At 67.2% G+C, this 17,211-nt stretch overlaps 1 protein-coding gene across 1 annotated transcript in view; it reads right to left on the bottom strand.

Annotated features, from left to right (window-relative positions):
- The window catches only part of ADGRB1 (adhesion G protein-coupled receptor B1), a 21,908-nt gene that overhangs the window by 2,525 nt on the left and 2,172 nt on the right, over positions 1–17,211 (bottom strand). Inside the window, exons 2-10 of the mRNA XM_044914309.1 lie at positions 16,939–17,041; positions 16,109–16,259; positions 15,461–15,530; positions 14,071–14,137; positions 11,746–11,831; positions 7,308–7,479; positions 4,354–4,449; positions 2,683–2,722; positions 1–529 (exon numbers count right to left, since the gene is read on the bottom strand). The exon at positions 1–529 is cut by the window's left edge and continues 2 nt beyond it. Coding sequence (XP_044770244.1) covers positions 1–529; positions 2,683–2,722; positions 4,354–4,449; positions 7,308–7,479; positions 11,746–11,831; positions 14,071–14,137; positions 15,461–15,530; positions 16,109–16,259; positions 16,939–17,041 — 1,314 coding nt within the window. The remainder of the gene's footprint in view (positions 530–2,682; positions 2,723–4,353; positions 4,450–7,307; positions 7,480–11,745; positions 11,832–14,070; positions 14,138–15,460; positions 15,531–16,108; positions 16,260–16,938; positions 17,042–17,211) is intronic.

The raw sequence follows: 17,211 nt of genomic DNA, 5'->3' as shown, positions 1-17,211 counted from the left end.
GGGGGCTGGGCAGGGGGGGCCTCCGGGGGCCCACCGCCTGGGGGCTGGCGGGTGGGTGGGCTGCGGGCAGGGAGGCCGGCATCAGGTGCCATGTTGAGGTGGATGAGGCGGGTCTGGGGCATCTGATCGATGTGGATGCTGTGCTTGGGCTCCTCCTGGGGCTTGGGCCGCAGCGTGGCTGTGGCCGTGGGCAGGATTACGTAGCTGGTGTCCAGGGCCTTCTCCTGGGCCCGGCTCAGCTCCGAGTCCAGCTTCTTGAAGATGTCCCCATCACCGGCAAAGGAGGACTTGGGTGCCCTGTCCTTCTTGAGGGTCAGTGAGTGGTTGGGGAAGTCGGGCAGGGGGCCGCCCGGGCAGCGGGGCGAGCCGTGCAGGTGCAGCTTGGACACGTTGGCTGGCAGGCTGTTGAAGTTGGCGGGGGGCGCCTTGGCGTGGGCTAGCTTTAGCTTCTCCTCCTCGGGCAGCGACGGCCGCTTGAGTGTGCCCGTGATCGTGGCCGTGCGGCAGGCTGCAATGTCCTTGTTCAGCACTGTGGGGACAGGCGAGGCGGTCAGGCCGGCCTCGGGGGTGCCCCGGCCAGGGCCCGATCGGGCACACCCCCTCTGACAGCCCTGAAGCTGCGGTTCCCAGCGCTCGGGGCCCTTTGCAGGCCACCCTCTGCCTTGGTCAGCGGGGCCACCATGTGGTGTGTGCCGCTGGGGCGGCCGGGTTTCCTTTGCCTCTTCTAACAAGGCTGGAACGTGGGGTGCTCCTGTCTGCCCCACAGACAGGAGGACAAATGACCACCACCCACACAGTGCACTCCCTGGCAGCTGGGGGGCCCCGCTGGCCCTGGAGCCAGCCCTCGCTTCTGGGAAGTGCAGGGACACAGCTCCTCACGGTGGGGGGGGGGGGCAGGGCGGCCCATCCCGGGTGCCGTGTCCCGTACGCCTAGCTGCCCACTTCCGTTCGGCTGTGGGGGGACAGGGCCACATGACCCCTGACCCGGGCTCCCGCTGGCCCACCCCCTGCCCCACTCCTACCGGTCAGTCCAGCCTCACTGGCCCGTGGAGAGCACACGGCTGCCAGGCCCAGCTGCCCACCCGCGCCCCACTCAGGGCCCGTCCCCAGAAGCTTGCTGTGACCGCAGGGCCCTGTCCTTGCTGGCTGGGTGCACGGGCACCCAGCCACAGATTTGCCCAGCCCCCGAACACCAGCAGCGCGTGTTAGCTGCTTCCTGCAGCCGCCCCACGAGCACACACCCTCCCAGCAGACGGTCACTCGCCATCCCCTCCCTGGTCCTCTCCCTCCTCTCAGACAGGGGCGGGCCCCCTCTCATCTCCAGCCTCCAGGCACCGACATCCTCGGGGCGGCCCAGCAGGGGACCTGCCATCTTACCCGCCAAACCTGCGTTCCCCTACTGAGGTCTCTTGGTCTGCCTGAGTGAGCGCTAAGCCCCGTGGACCCAGGGTGCACCTCCCCTGCACAAACCCAGCTGCAGGTCTCCCGCATACTCAGCCCCACATCCTCTAGACCCCCAGCCACAGCTGGTGTGCCCCCCTCACCCCCAGCCCGGCCCCCAGCCGCTAGGTGCTTGAGAGGCCACAGGCCCGGCTGGGCCAGCTTACTGACGAGGAAGAAATCGGAGGCTCAGAGAGGCCAGGACAACCCGAGGAGGGCTGGGCCCCAGCCTCTGAAGGCCCCCGAGTCTTGGGGCCACCACTCAGGAAGGCTGCCTAAGACCAAGACAGAAGGTGGAAGACCATTCTGTCCAGTCCTCCGTTCAACCCAACCAGAGGCCACCTCCTCCAGGAAACCCTCCCGGCTCCACCTGGCAGCAGCTGACACTGCCAACCTGCGGCTGTTCCAGGCCCTGCCCCCACGGCTGTCTCTAGAGAAGATGCTCCGCAAATATCTGACAGATGCAAGGCAGTGTGGCCAGCTGGTTCTCCACAGCTCCGGAAGATACTGCCTGTCACTGCCTCAGACGCCCGGCTCACAGAACAGTGACCCTTGAGGGGCTCCCTCTCATTGGGCAGTTGAGTCCCTTTTTCCACTTGGTTCCAGGAAACTCAGCGCTAGCCTAGGGCTCAGTGGTAGGTCCTTCTCTCTGTTCTCCCCCCGCTCCCACTGCTATCCACCCCCCCCCGGGTCTGAAAGCGTGACCGACTCTCCCGTGGATGGACTGGGGATGAAGACATGAAGACAACACAGAGCGTGGGCCCTGAGGGAGGGCAGGCAGGGGTGGGTGGCGAGCTGGGTGGCAGGGTGGAGGCGGGCAGCCTCACTGGCCCAGTGAAGAGCGTGGAAAGCAAAGAACGGAAGTGTGTGTGGCTGCTGAGGCAGGGGGCACGGCGGGGAGAGGACAGGGCCAGGCCCAGCGCAGGGGACCCCAGGGTCTGCTCCTGGGCTAAGAGCTCCGCCCGCGCAGCATGGGCCTCACCCCTGCTGAGCCTGAGCTCCAGGACAGTTTTCCACAGGCCCTGCCTGCAGCCTCAGGGCAGCGGGAGGGGAGGCAGGAAGTGGCTGGTGCGGCCAGCCCTGTGCTGACCAGGCCTCCCGGGGGAGGGTCTGATCCAACCTCGCCGTGCGGGCGGTGGGATGAGGACAGACAGATGGACAGACAGACGCACAGAGAAAAGGAAAGGAAGCAAGTGGGCCCCGGCGAGGGCCACCTGTCGCTCTCACCTGGCAGGCGCTCACCTGATCTACAGGCCAGATCCACGTCCTTCTCGAAGTCAGTCTGCAAGACAGAGGTGGGGAGGGGTGAGGGCCTGCGAGCGAGCAGGCAGGGCTGCCTGCGGGCTGGCAGGAAGCGGCCGAGCTGGAGCTGTACCTCGGAGGGGTGTGTGTGCACACGTGCATGCAGGCTCCTGAGTGCTGACGGGGGCCACGAGCTCAAGGCTGCCCGTGTGCTCGTGTGTTCACGTGGGCCCTGGTGGGGGGCCCCGCACCCGCGTGCTCTTGCCTGTGTGCGCACACGCGTGTGTGCGTGTACACGCGTGTGCACGGGGGCTCCTTCCCGGCGCCTGTGGCTTAGCTGGGAAGTGGGAGGCTGGTCCCACTGCAGCTCACTGACGCTCTGGCGCCCCTGGCTCAGTCTCCCCCAACCGCTGGCCCCTGGGACTGCAGCCCAAGACCCCCTCGCTCTGTCCCTCACGTCCCCCGATGGGGCGGGGGGCACAGAGGGTCTCACGCCAGAGCCCCTGCCGCCCAGGCCGCCACCTGCCAGTGTGCAGGATGTCACCTGTAGTCCTCACCACAGCCCCGGGCATGAGGAAATGGAGGCCAGCCGGCCAGAGAAGCAGAACAGGCTGCGGACACAGATGTCGGTGCTGGGGTGAGACCAGCCGTCCCTTGAGCAGTGGCGGAGTTCCCTGCTAGAGCACCTGCCCCCTCCCAGCCTGGGACGGGCGCAGGCGACAGTGGGTGACCCAGGCCCCGCCCCCAGAGAGCCCGGTGGGCGGGGCCACTGGCAGGGGCGTGGCCTTCTCCTGGGGCTGTGGAAAACCAGAGGCTCCTCCTCTGCAAACGCGGAGGTTGGCTTGAGGTCACAGGTCGGGCCGGGAGCAGTGCCTGGGGGTCTGGGACCCCTGCCCTCGCCCCTGAGGACCCAAGTAGCCTCCCCAGGTCCAACGGCCAGCATCTGCTGAGGCCCTGCCTGTGATGCTCACAACCACCATGAGGAGGCTGGGCACCCCGAGGACTGAATGAGCACCCCCTGCCTGCCGGGCTCACGGCACGCCAGGGGGCACCAGCAACAATGTGGAGAATTCAGCCAGGATGCCACCAGGACCTGAACAGGAGGCCTGGTGGCAAGAGGGGGGGCGGGCGGCCAGGGAGGGCTCCCTGGAGGTGGCATCTTAGTGGACACCTGCGAGGCGGGCAGCAGGGTGGGAGGGCCGTGCCGTGCCTCAGGCTGCACGCCAGGTGTGATGCTGGGGGCCCAAGGGGACGTGGCTGGGACAAGGCCACGGCAGGGGGGAGGGTGCGTGGACAGGCCAGGGCTGGTCTCCCGGCTGGAGACCGAGGGAGCCCAGGCCCATCCTGGCCAGGCTGGAGGGCAACAAGGGGGGCACGAGAGGTACAGGGCGCAGGAGGGCAGCAGCTGAGGCGACAGCCCCCCAAGGCTGGCATCTGGGCGAGGGCACTGTGGTAGCGGGGGTGGGGGTGCACCGATGCCATCCCCAGCCAGACTCTCACCATCTGGTCCTGCCCCCCCTCAGACCCTGGGCCAGGGATGTCACCTTGGTGAGCCTCAGTGTGCCCAGCCTCAGACTGGGCTCGGAGCTCTTCCCAAGGACTGCTGGAGCCCAGAGCAGCTCTGAGCAGCGTGAGGCGGCACCGTTGGGGGCACCAAGCTCTGAGCCCTACCATGAGCTGGGCATGGCCGTTCTGGAAGGAGCCCCCCGAGTCCCCGTTGCCCTCCTCCTGGCGGTCCACCACGCGGCACTTCACGGCATCCTGGACCTGGGGAGAGAGAACAGAGCGGTCCCCAGCAGCCCCAGACGGCATCCTTGTGGGATGGCGGGAAGGTAAGGGCGAGCAGCACGGGGTGGGGTCTCTGCGAGGGTGGCCTGTGTGGGGGGCCCCGCCACCCTTCCCTCTCGGAGATGCTCTCTGTGCCCTTCATGGGTGTGAAATTCCAAAGTCAGGGAGCTCCGGACCCCCCGCGAACGTGCTGCAGCCCTCCTCGCTGGAGTCTGTCCGGACGGACCGGCCGTCAGCCTGAGGAGGGCACTGGAGTCCACAGCAGCCGGGCAAGTGGGGGGCCCTGCCCTCACTCCCCTGGAGACGCGCCACCCGAGTGTCCTCAAGGGCCCTTGGGGTGGGGACAGCACGTCTGTGGGGCGCGCTCCGTCGAGGGAGGTCTCAGGCATTATGGCCACGGACTCTTCAGAAAGGGGGTGATGGTGGCTCCGTGCCGGGGGCCACCAAGCAGCTGGCACAGAGCTCGACCGCAGAGGACGGACAGAGCTGGTCAGTGTGAGCGAAGGGCGTCGGCTGTAGCACCGTCTCCACCACCGCCTGCTCTGGGCGCAGCAGTGAGCACCGCCACCCTCAGGAGCTGAGCTTCACGGCCACGATGTGCAAAGGGAATAAGGGAAGGCACGGGGCGGCGAAAGCATGGAGAGCTTCCTGGAGGAGGCATCCTGAGTGAACGGGAGGAGGGCGCGCCGGGGGTTCCTGGCTCAGACTCAGACCCAGTGCAGACCTGGGGACCTGTTCCCCCCCCCGCCGCAGCCACACAGCTGATCAGAGGCAGTGCTGGGGCCTCACTGGCCTCAGGGCCACTGGGCCGAGTGCAGGTGCGCCTTCTTCCCATCCTTGCACTCACTGACCTGCCCAGCAAACATCTCGAAGCACCTACGGTGTGCCCAGTGCAGGCAGGCCGCAGTCCAGGAGATGGCAGATGGGAAAGCATTTCTCCACTGGCATGAAGAGCAGATGGTCTCCCCAAGTGCCTCGTGGCCTCCTCCTCCAGGAAGGCCACCTGGCCAGCCTCACCCCCTCTGTTCCCCCAGGAGACTCAGATGACCACCTTACTCGTCCACCTGCCCAATGTTCCACACCCACCGTGCTGGCCGGAGCTGCCTGGCATCGCCCCTGCCCACCCGCTCCTGGCCCGTCTTCCTCAGCATGGCCTCCTCAACCCCTCCCAACGGAGACCCTCTCCCGACTTTCCCTTGGCTGCAGGATCCCTGTAGCACAAACCCCACGTGTGGGACCTGGGAGGTCACAGAGGGCTGATGGGGAAGTCGTGTGTCTTCGGGGGCGCCTGACTCTCCCCCGGCGTGGGCCCACCCTCCGGATATTCCCACGTCTGCTCCCGGGGTTTGAATTCCTACAAGCTCCCTCCTCCTGTTCTCGGATGTTCCTTCTTGATAGCCTGCCCTTCTCATTTCCTGGAAGCCAGGCAGCCGAGGGCCGAGAGCAGGGCCTTAGAGCCTGGCCGGAGTGTGGCATCTGGCTACCCGCCACCGAAGCGACAGGCCTTGCTGGCCCGGAGCTGGCCCGTGTGTGGAAGACGGGCAGCAGGTGGCCCGTGGTGAGAACCACTAGCACAAGTAAAGGCGGCCGGGGCCAGGCAGCCACGGGTGCAGGGCTGGGGAGCAGGGGCGGTCCCCCTCTCTGGGGACGCCAGCTTGGGGCTGTGCCTGGGGCCCACGGCTGCTCGGGTCTGTGACTTTTCGGGCACAGGCTCTCCGGGTCCTCAGGATTTCAGAGGGGACGCTCATGCCCAACCGGACATTCACATGCGGCGGGAGGAGGGGCTGTGGGCGGGAGCTTGTCAATGGGGCCGTCGCAACACCACAAACGCAGGCTCCTGGTCCTCCCATTTTTCTGCGCGCGCCTCTCCTCCTGCCTGGGGGCCTCAGGCGACGGGGTGCCCCAGAGCCAGGGTGCAGCTCACGCGTCCCTGTCTCAGCATGCTGTCAGCTGTGCTGGGTGCCCCCAGACCAGGGCCCCACCCGGGACAGTGGGGCTGCAGGTGGGGGAGGCTGGGTGGGGGCAGTGCTGCCAGCCCAGGAGGGGGTCCAAGCCGCTCCTGAAGCGGACCACCAGCCGCCCCCTGCAGACCTTCCCTGGGCATCCGGAGGGCCTGGGAGCCCCCCTTCTAGAAGCGCTCTGGCTCCAGGGTGTGAAGCAGCTGCTGCCCGGCCCCCCCACACACCCGCTGCCGACCGGGCTGCCTCGGGTGGGCTGAGCTCAGGACCCCTTGTCCTCCTCTCCCCAAAAGCACGGGGTTTGCTGCAAACCCTCCCCCTGTTCTCCTCATCCCTTCGAATCTAAGTGCTTTTAAAATCACTTTGTCATCTTTCTAGGAGGTTCCGAGGGGAGATAATTCCACGTGTCTGCCCACCCACTCCTGCCCCTTCAGCCTCTGCGGCCATCCTGGCCTCGTCCAGCCTCACGGTGGCACCTCTTCCATCCGTGTCAAGAGCATGTTCTTCCACATCCCGACCCCCCTGAGATGGGAGCGGGTCCCCTTGACTGTTGCCATACCGGGCAGCCGGCAGCCGGGACAGCTGGCCATCTCTTGCTCCCTTCGGGAGAGGCCCAGAGGGCGCCAGGACAGGAGCCTCAGCTGTGCTGAAAGCCGCTTACAGTGCCGGTGGCCCTCGGTCCCAAAGACCCCAGGAGGACAGAGCCCCCTCCGGGTCCGAGCCGGGAAGAAGCGCTTACACTGAGGAGCCACGGCTCCGGCAGCCGGGCCGCCCCGCCTCACAGAAGTGAGGGGCCCCGAAGCTGCGCCCCCCACCTCCCGCTGGGCCCAGAATCTGCCCCCCCGGGGGCTGGGGGGGGGGGGCGCCTGCGCGGCCCACCTCTCTGCGCAGGATGCAGTGCACCATCACTATGACGAAGCCCTCCAGCGAGTCAAAGACGGCGAACAGGATCTGGAAGAGGGCTGAGCGGCGGTCGGTGACGGCGAGCACAGCCGACATCCAGGTCAGGGCCAGCAGGGGCAGCACCACACAGGAGCTCCAGAGCGAGGCCCTGTGGACCGTGCAGCGGGCGGCCGCGTCAGGCCTGGCCCCGGCCGCCCCCCCCGCCCCGCCACCCCCCCCCCCCCCCCCGCTGGGCTTCACCTCCTCTCCCTCCTCTCCCCTCCAGTCCTTAGAGGAACCCGGCCCACCAGCCTCGCAGCCCCTCCTGGGGAGCAGCGTTCTGTGCCCCCCAGACCTGCCCAGCGGCCTGAGGGCTGGCACAGCGGAGACCGGAGACTCCGAGGGTGATCCCCGGCGGCTGGGCAGCGGGGAGGGAGGGACCTCTCTGGGAGACCCAAGTTCCTAACTGTCCAGGAGGCCCCAGGAGGGGAGGCACACTGGAGCGGGAGCTGGGGGGCCACGGCCCCTGCTGGTTCCAGCTCCCAGGGCCCTCAGGCGCCCCCGCCCCCCCGCCCCCCCCACCAGGGGTCCAGGGCCCCAACATAAGGCAGCCATGGAGGGGGTTGTTTGGCCAGCCTCTGAGCTCTGGAGACAAAGAGAGAGGACCAGAGAGCTGCTCCAGGAGGAGAGAGAGATGACAGACAGACAGACAGGGCCAGACAGAGAAGGGTGGGGAGGCAGAGATGAGGACAGAGACCCACAGACACTTCATCCTCTTGGCAGGCCCTGCTCTGCTGGCCCCCAGGGGAGGGGCTGCCTCCAGGGGCGCCCACGGCAGGCACTGCCCTCTGCCGCCGGGCACCTCCCTGTGCCACCGCGGGCTGCATCGCGGCCGCTCTGCGCCTGCCTCTTCCCGACGGCGCCGTCACCGTGCCACGTCCTTGAGGCGCTGTGGTGAGGGCAGACGGCGCCCCCGGACGGCTGGCGTGCAGCAGGTGTCTGGGGAATGGGCCAGACCCCACCCTCACCACCATGACGACCTCCGGAAGCCCCCATGGGCAGGTGACTGCCGTGCAGGGGCTCCAAGGAGCCGCTGGGGCCACTGTCATGCCCGGGGTGGGGGCCGAGGTCAGGACCACCTGCTCCCCGCCTTACAGGACGCCCTTGTCAAAAGGATGAGGAGATTGGGCAGGGGGAGTGGGGAGTGGGCAGGGGGGAGGGGCACAAGGAACACCAGGAAGGAGCTGGGGGCACGGGGCCGGTGGGAGAGAGGCTGGAAGGACCTCAAGGCCGGCCTGGAGAAGCACCCCCAAAGGAGCAGGACCTTGGTCAGGGGGTGGGGGCAGGAGCTCTCCCCAGAACTGTGCTCTCGGCTCCTGCGTCCTCTCTGTCCTGCCTGGGCTCCAGCACAGAAGACAGGCCCGCCTCCCCCCTCTCCCTGCCCCTTCCTGCCCCCTCCCTGCTCCAGGACCCAGGTCCCCATCCTGGCCCCAGACCCATTTCTTCTCCAGGACGGCTCCCTGCCCAGCCGCCCAGTGGCTCGAGCCAGAGCCAGGAGTTGCCTTGAAGCCCCCACGCCTCTCCTCTCCTGGCCACTGCACGAGCTTCCAAACTAGACTTCAAGACCCGCCCCACCTCCCCTTCCAGGGTGGAGGCCCCCAGCCGGGATCCCGGCACCCAGCCCCGCCTCTCTCCGCACCTGCTGGAGAGCCTGAAGAAGCGGGCCCTCCATGACTACGCGCACTGCCCTCCCCGACCCCGAACCTCTGCGTCTCCCCATGGCGGGGGTGGGGGGCCTGCCTCGTCTCCCTCCTCCCTTCTGAAGCAGACCTCCGGCCACGCTGGGAGCAGGAGGGCAGGGCAGAGCCTCTCCCAGGGAAGTCTCATCCTGCTGTGAGTCACCCTCCCTGGGGCCTGGGGCCTGACATCTAGGCCTGAAGCAGGTAGCAGGTGGCTGGGGCCTGGGGACGCATAAACTACTAGAATTCCTGCAGCCCAGCCTCTGCAGGGTTCTGCGAGGGCAGAGGGCGGGGGGAGGAGCGGGTGCAGGCCCGGGGGCACTGGGGACCCCCCCCGCCCTTTGGAAAGTCCGATGCCTTCCGGGGGAGGGGCAGGAGCGGAGATGGGGAGCAGGGCCGCTGCCTCCAACCTGCCACTTGGCCTCTCAGGGAATGGCCCCCAAGGCTCTCGTGACAGGCCTATCCCAGGGCAGAGCCTGGCGCGTGAAGCAAACAGCGCGTACGCCCAGAGCCTTGTCCCCGCCGGCCCTCCCAACACAGCTTTCTGCCTCAACGGACCCGTCCTGCCCCGAACCCGCGGCCGCCACGGTGCAGCAGGGCCTGCACACTCACACACGCTCACACATGCACACACGCACCCCACATGCTCACACGCTCACGCACACCCACACATTCTCACACATTCACGCTGCACACACAGAGTGCACCCCAGCCCCCAGCACGACCACACGCCAATGACCGGCCAGCCGAGCACGTGCTCATGCTGACCCGGCCCCATCCCATCCCGGCAGCACTGACCCTCCGGTCGGCCTTGTCCCAAGGCCCCAGGAGATGGGGGAGAGGAGCCTGGCGAAGGGCCAGCTAGGGGAGGACCCCCAGAGTGGACGGCAGAGCTAACAGAGAGAACAGAAAAAGCTTAAAACAAACAAGAGTGTAACTGAGAGGAGAGCGGAGCCCGGCGGGTGCGTCAGCGCGAAGACGCACGAACATGGCATTACCGGCGGCGGCAGCCGCAGAGAGAGCTCCACACTTGGCACATTTGAGGGCGCGCCCGAGGGGGCCCGGGGCAGCTGACTGGAAGTGAAATTCAAAGCCTGAGACAAGAGCAAACGCTGTTCTCACAGACGGGGGCAGAGAGCGTACCGACCGCAGCGATCCGGCCTGCGCCTCCCTAGGCCGGTCCTGGGGGGCGGGGGGCTCCCGGGGGAAGCAGGGGAGCCATGGGGAGGTGGGGGCGGTCTGGGTCCAGCACCCATGCGTGCTCGTGCGGAGCAGAGGGGACGCCGATCTGCCCACGTTTGCACAGAGAAGCAGAACTCCCAGGGGGAGGCCACGGCCACCTCCCTCTGGTCCCCCCGAATCTGCCCTGACCACGCACCGCCCCAGCCAGGGGGCAAGGGCTCTGTCTGCCAGTGCGCTGGGGTTCGGGGAGCTAGCTGGGCAGCGTCCTCCCACGGGCCCCGTGTGTGTGTGTGTGTTCACGCGAGCAAGCACACAGCAGTGTGCAGGGTGCCTCCTGTCCGTGTGGGAGCGGGGCTCTGTGCACGGCCCCGCGGGCGCCCCCAGGAGCGTTCTGAGCCGGGGCACCCGCTGCACGCCCAGGACGGGGCCCGAGGCGGCGGCCAGCCACACGGACACGCCGGACTCCAGCGCCTTCCCCGCCACCAGCCGCTCACCCTGCCTGAACCTCAGTCCTCTCGGCTGTACAAACGGGAACGGAACAGGAGAGCCGGCCTCGGGGGTTATTGTAGGAAGCAAACCAAACGGGGCCTGGCGCGCCGCCCGGGGCCTTCCAGGAACGCATGTGGGCGCGTCAGTCCCCAGTGCCAGGGGACGGCGCCCAGCGAGTGGAGCACCCCGGCCTACAGACGGCGAGGCCAGCTTCCGGATCACACACCTCCTCCAAAGCTGTGCAGCAGGCTTCTGACCAAGACCAGAAGCCATCAGGGACCCCAGGGGATGGTGTCCTGAAGCTATAGGGTAAGCAGGAGGCGCAGGAAGAGGACGGAGACATAGACAGAGACAGACACCGAGGAGGGCACAGAGGGAGCAGGGTGGGACCCCCCCCCACACACCAGCCAGGGCAGAGGGACGAACGGAGCAGCAGGCAGAGGTGAGGTGAGGAGGGCTCAGAGGGCTGGGGCAGGACGGAGAGAGGGGTCCGTCTCAGCCCGGACTTGGCCCCTCGGTGACCTCAGTGCTCCCATGCTCTGGGGGGCTGCAGGAGCAGGCCTGTCCCAAGCACTGCTGGGCACCGCCCAGTCGCTCGGGGCCACGTGCCCTCTGGCCACGCACTGCCCTCTCTGGGCTCAGCTCCCCACGCGGGAGGAACACCCTATTTGTCCCCTGTCCTCTCCTGTCGCTGAAGGCACCATAAGGATGGGCAAGTTACATCCTCGCTTGGGGTCACCCGGCCCCATGGTAGGGAAGGGGGAGGCCGGGGGCTCCCGCCCACCACCCCAGTGGTCCCTGCAGGGGCAGGGTCTCTGAAAACAACTGGCTTCACGGTTTCTGAGGACCTGCCACAGGCCAGACGGAGAAACTGAGGCACAGGGCAAGGCCGGGGCTGGTTGTGAGCCTACACAGACCTCTGTGCTCCGGTTTCCCCGCCTGCTCTGGGGCCTGGCGGGGAGTGAGTGGGCTCTGGGTCTTTTCGACTCAAGGCAGGTGAGGAGCCCTGGCGGGCCCCGCCCTACCCTGCCCGCTCCTTCAGCTTCTTGTCCGTGATGCCATCCTTGGACACAAGCTTGTTGAACACCAGGATCCCGATGACCATGTTCACCTGCCAGGCAGAGAGGAGCCGGGTGTGGGGGTGGGGTACTGCCCTCCGGGCTCCCGGCTCCACACCAGGGCTTGGCGTGTGCTCCCACCCGCAACACTGGCTCTGGGGACACCACTCCCCAGGCCAGGAGGGGGGGCCACGGCACAGGCTCGCCAGGCCCCCAGCACCCTCTCCTGGGCCTGGCCGGCTCCCCCCAGAGCCCTGGCTGTTGGGTGGGGTCCTTCTGCCACAAGACCCCACTCAGGGCGAGGAGCTCCAGCTCACGCCCCCCATGTGACCCTCCTGCGTGACCCGCTCCACGAGGATCTGGAAGCCTGCCCGGCGGGGGTGGACGTGAGAAGGGGCCAGCATGACCCAGCGGGGGTGCAGGGGTAATGTGGGGGGCCCTCCGACAGGCTGGATCCCCGGGGTGGTCTGCCCTGAACGGCCCAGAGGCCTATCTGCCATCCCCACGGTGGTCAGCAGCACTTTGTGGAGCTGGGGTTCCTGCTGTCCAGGGGTCAGAGGTCAGGCTGGCTCCAGCGCACTCCCAGGGTGCCTGCCTGCTGCGACCACAGAAGGGACCTCAGCTGACCCAGCTGCCTCCACGCTTAGGCGTGCCCTGTGGCCGGCCCCCAGCCTCTCAGCACCCCTGCTCCTTACATCCCTCCCACGACAGGGAGCTCACCCCTCACTGGGGCCCACCTTGAGGGCCGTCTCGGGGGCACTGTCCCCGTCCGGGCTCTAGCTGGGGGCGCACTGCTCCTGCGCTCTCTGCCAAGGCACCTTTCCTGACCCCTTCCCGCTGGGCGCCAGCACCCTAGCAAGTGCTCCTTGGTGTTCGCGTCCCGCAAGCTACCGCCTATGGCAAACAGCAGCTGTCCCCAAGGGGCCCCCGTCAGCCCTGCCTCGGCCCTGGAGACCTTGGGGTTTCCCCTCTTTGGCCTTTTCTCCTGGTGGGGAGGCTCCCAGCTCATTCCTTTGCCCCCCGAAAGCCGTCCCCTGGGCTCCCACTCTGCAGAGGCTGCCTGACTGAGGAACGAGGCCTGGCCCCAGGCCCCTCGGATGCAGAGGTACAAGGAGGCGGACTCTCCGCGGCCCCACGGCCCTGAGCGCCCCTGACTCCGCACACCGCCGTGGTCAGGCCCTGCCTTTCATCCCTGTGCGAACGGACACTTCCCAGATGCAGGCACCAGCGCCGGAGGGCCTGACTGGGGTGGAGGCATCTTTCCTGGGTGACCTCATGTTCTGACAAGGCCAGGGCCAGAGGGGGACAGGCCACCAGCCAGCATCACCCTGCCCGAAGCAGGCACTGCGCGGCTTGAGCAGCGTGTCCCCACATTACTGAGGGGGCCCTGGGCTGGGGGCCACGGCAGATCGGCACTGGCCCTGCCCTGCAGACACCCTGGGAGGGGACATGGGGCTGGGGGCTCCTGCCTCCATCATCTGAGCCTCCCGCGCTCCCGAGTCGTCTGTCTTTAAAATGGCGAGCTGGCCTGGTCTCTGAAGGGCCGCATTGACATGCATGGCACGAAGGCCTCTCCCTTCGAGGAATAAAGGAGCCAGGACCCTCGGGCTAGGCCAGCTGCCCACCGCTCCACCCTCCCACGCGGGGCCCTCCAGCCTCCCCGTGCCTGCGCCTGCGCCCGGGTGCCCCCGCACAGAGCCACGGAGCGGTGTGTGGCCCTGCGTGAGGGGCAGAGGGCTGGAGAGCGATGGGCTCAGGCAGGGCGGGCGCAGGCCCCCAGCCGTGCCCGGCTCCCCCTGCCCAGCCCGAACTCGGGGGCAGTAACCCCGTGTGCCCCAAGGCCCTGTTTCACATCCCTCCCCGAAGGCGTCTGGGAATTCATGGCGAGGGAGAGCAGGTAGCTGCTTCCTTCTCCGGAGCGTGACAGCCGGCGGCAGCAAGGTCCAGCCCCGGCCCCCCAGCCTCAGGCTCTGCCCATCCCCCAGGCCGAGCTGGCACTCCCTGCTGCCCTGGTCAGCCATCTGTCCACTCGCCCCCCCTCGGCTGGCCACTCACCCCCGAACCCACATGGATCTCCTGGCAGGTGCACGGTCAGTGCCTGGTCCCCACGCGAGCAGTGCTCACGGAAAGAGAAGGCCCCCACTCCAGCCCAGTCTCCGCACCCCTGTACCCTGAGGGCAGGTCGGGGGGGGTCAGGAACGCCATCCATCCCTCGGTGACCACGGTGACCCTGAAGGGGCAATGGGTCCAGCCCAAGGCCCCAGCCCAGGCCAATGGGGAGGGGGTCAGTACCAGCACGACAGCGGCGGCCGGTCCCACGAAGGCGTACAACAGTCCCCCCTCCAGGGAGAGCCAGCAGCTGGGGAGGGAGACAGGCTGGTCAGTGGCCAGGCGTGATGCCCCCACCCCCCCGGGAGGGCAGATGAGACGCTGGGGAGCGGCAGACGGAGCTCAGCACCCGGCAGGCCCTCCTGCGCACCAGCACACTGCACCTCACTCTGGCCCCCGTGGCCCCACGAACCCCAGTTTATGGAGGGAGAAACAGGCACGGGGCAGGCTGCTCGCACCCACACGGCACAAAGGACAGTGTCCTGACCACCCCAGGCTGGACCCCCAACTCTCCTACACCCTCCCCAATCTCATGCACAGACCCTTCCTCAGGACACGATGCCAGAGCTCTGGGTTGGGTCCCTGGTCTGGCCCTCCACCTGCCCACTCAACCCAGGCCCCATGGCCGGGTCACCCAGGCCTCTGCTCACATGTCTGGCCGGGCCCCTCCTCACGCCACACGTGGTCACCGGCCCCACACTTCCCCAAATCTCCTGGACCCCACGGATGGTGGCCCGCAGGAGCCCTGGGCCCAGAGAAGACACCGCAGTCTTCATGTGCCGTTTCCTCTGCCCTGAGCGTCCCCCGACAACGCTGTCAGACGAACTCCTCTTCAGCCTTCAAAACCCCTGGTGTTCCCCTGACCCACCCCTGACCCTCTCAGCTCTGCAGCCGTGTCCATAGTTACCTCCTGGCACTCACCCTACGGGGGTTCCAGTAACTGAATCCTCATTCATGTCCGCTGCCCCTGCTGCCCAAGTGGGGCATTGCTCCAGGGCCCAGCCATGGCCTGTCCCCCTGGGGCTCCAAGGTGAGCCAAGCCTGCGCAACCTGCATCCACCCCTCTTCCTGCCTCTGGCTCCTCCATTCCTCTCCCTGCCTGTAGCCACAGCCCCCCTCCAGCCCGTGGCTCCTCTCCCCCTACCCTGGGGAGCCACACTGCTTTTAGGGTAACCCTGAGCTTCCTGGCTTGGCATTCAAGGCCCCTGGACCTGCCTGGCCCAGCTGACCCTTCAGGGCCTCACTGACTTCATCTGTGAAATAGGCCCCTTACCACCTGCCTTGCCCTCCTCGGGGCCACACAGCCCCCTTGTCACCATAGTTGTGCAGGGGTGGACACACTGGTGCAGAGGGGAAACTGAGGCTAACAGACCCATCCAAGGATACCTAAGGAGGAGGTGGGAAGCTCTGATGGCCCTGAGCCCCCAGCCTCCAGTCCCGGGGCCCCCAGCCTCTCCCAGCCTTGGCTCTCCTCTGTGAGACGGGCACCAGCCAGCTGTCACCTTCTAGGGCAGTGGGAGGGTCTGGGGGAGCCGGGCGGCCTCCACCCCATCCCCACCCTGCCCCGACTCACTAGTTCATGGTGCTGTACCCTTTGGCCTTGGTGAATCCCACAGAAATGGCCACGACCAGCGCAGGAAGCCCTGCGGAAGGACCAGAAAGAAAGGGATTTGGTTCCCCCACCATCCAAGCCCCTGTCCGCCCCCTGCCTCCTTCCAGCCCTGCGGATGGGGCGAGGTTGGGGCACACTGTGCCTCTGAAGCCCCTGAACAGGGTCACACTGAGCATGAGAGAGAGGGAACAGGAGGTGGATGAGGGTGAGGGCCTACGGGACTGCAGGCATGGCGGCCAGGTCAGCAAACGAAACGCAGGACGCCGGATCACACTTGAATTTCAAATAAAAAAGAAACCCTTTTTATTGTGTGTCCAAATGGGATACCCTTAAAAAAAACCCCATTATCTGAAATTCAAATAGAACTTAGCATCACATTTTACCTGACAACCCATTGGAGGCCCCAGGAGGATGAGGGCAAGGCAGGGGGTGGGGGGACGGGGCCGCAAGGGGTAGGGTCAGCGGCAGGGGCCTGGGAGGGGGTGACAGGGCCACAAGGGGCAGGGACAGCGAGCAGGGGCCAGGGCCGGGGGTGGGGGACGGGGCCGCAAGGGGAGGGGACAGAGGTCAGAGGCGGGGGCCCACCAACCCCTGCCCGGCACCGCTCACCCCAGCCCAGGCAGAGGAAGCGTTTGCGGATGAGGCGGCTCCTGAGGCGGCCTGTCACGGCCATGTAGGACTGCCAGGCCTCGGTGAGCACCCAGCAGAAGGACGACAGGAAGGAGAAGTGCAGGAAGGCAGCCACGAGCGTGCACACCACCTGGGCGGGGCAGGCGGGCGGGTTAGGCGGGGCAGGTGCCTGGTCACCCGTCCCTAGGCCTGCTCCACGGGAGGGGCTCGGTGAGGCTGGGAGAGGCCCAAGCCCAGTGTCCGCAGTGGTCACGAGCTCAGACCCCCCAGCAGGAAGCCACCAAAGGGTCACCTGGTCCACTGCCTCGAGGTGGCCTGTTGAACATCTGGGGTCCCTGCCCCCTGGGGGTGTGTGCCACCTGGCCCACAGGTGGCCAGCAAGAGAGACCCCCCCGGCCCCATCGTCCTCACCCACCCGGAGACACAGCACATGCCAGCAGGAGCCCGCTCAAAGGCTCTGGTGTGAGCCCATCTTCCCCGGGAGGTGGTGAACTCGATCCCTGGGGAGGGCGAGTCACCCCCAAGGCCACATGGCAACACACAGACAAGATGACAGTCCAGGCCCCTATGGTGGGCCAGGGACAGGGGGCTCGAACCGGCCCATCTCAAAGTGCCAGTCCGGCTGGAGACTCCAGACATCCCGTCCCCATGCCCTGACCAGGGGACAGCCGCAGTCGGAGAACGAAGGCCTCCATGTGGCTGGAGCACTCTCCTCCCTAAGCTTCCTTGGAATCCTTTTGGGGTCCTCACCATCGCCCCATCCCACCTGGGTGCGCTGGGATGTGCAGGGGAGGGCAGGGATCACATACCTTATTGCGAGTCTGGGTCTGCCCGATGAGGATGAGGGCGTTGGAGGAGATGATGGACAAGCAAAAGTTGATGAGGATGACAGACCGCTCTGAGCGGATGTACCTATGGGAGAGAGCGGGCTCAGTGCCCAACGGGGCCTCATCTCCGTGGGAACTGGGGTCCTGTGGCCATACTCCTCCCTGCGGACATTGCTGCTATCGCCACCGTCACCACCACTGTCACCTCCACTGCCATCACCTCCACCATCACCTCCACCACCACCATCATCATCA

The sequence above is a fragment of the Neomonachus schauinslandi genome, chromosome 4 (genome assembly GCF_002201575.2).
Source record: "Neomonachus schauinslandi chromosome 4, ASM220157v2, whole genome shotgun sequence".
Lineage (NCBI taxonomy): Eukaryota > Metazoa > Chordata > Mammalia > Carnivora > Phocidae > Neomonachus > Neomonachus schauinslandi.
The sequence above is the reverse complement of the archived record's forward strand: the minus strand, read 5'-3'. Positions and strand labels throughout refer to the sequence as shown.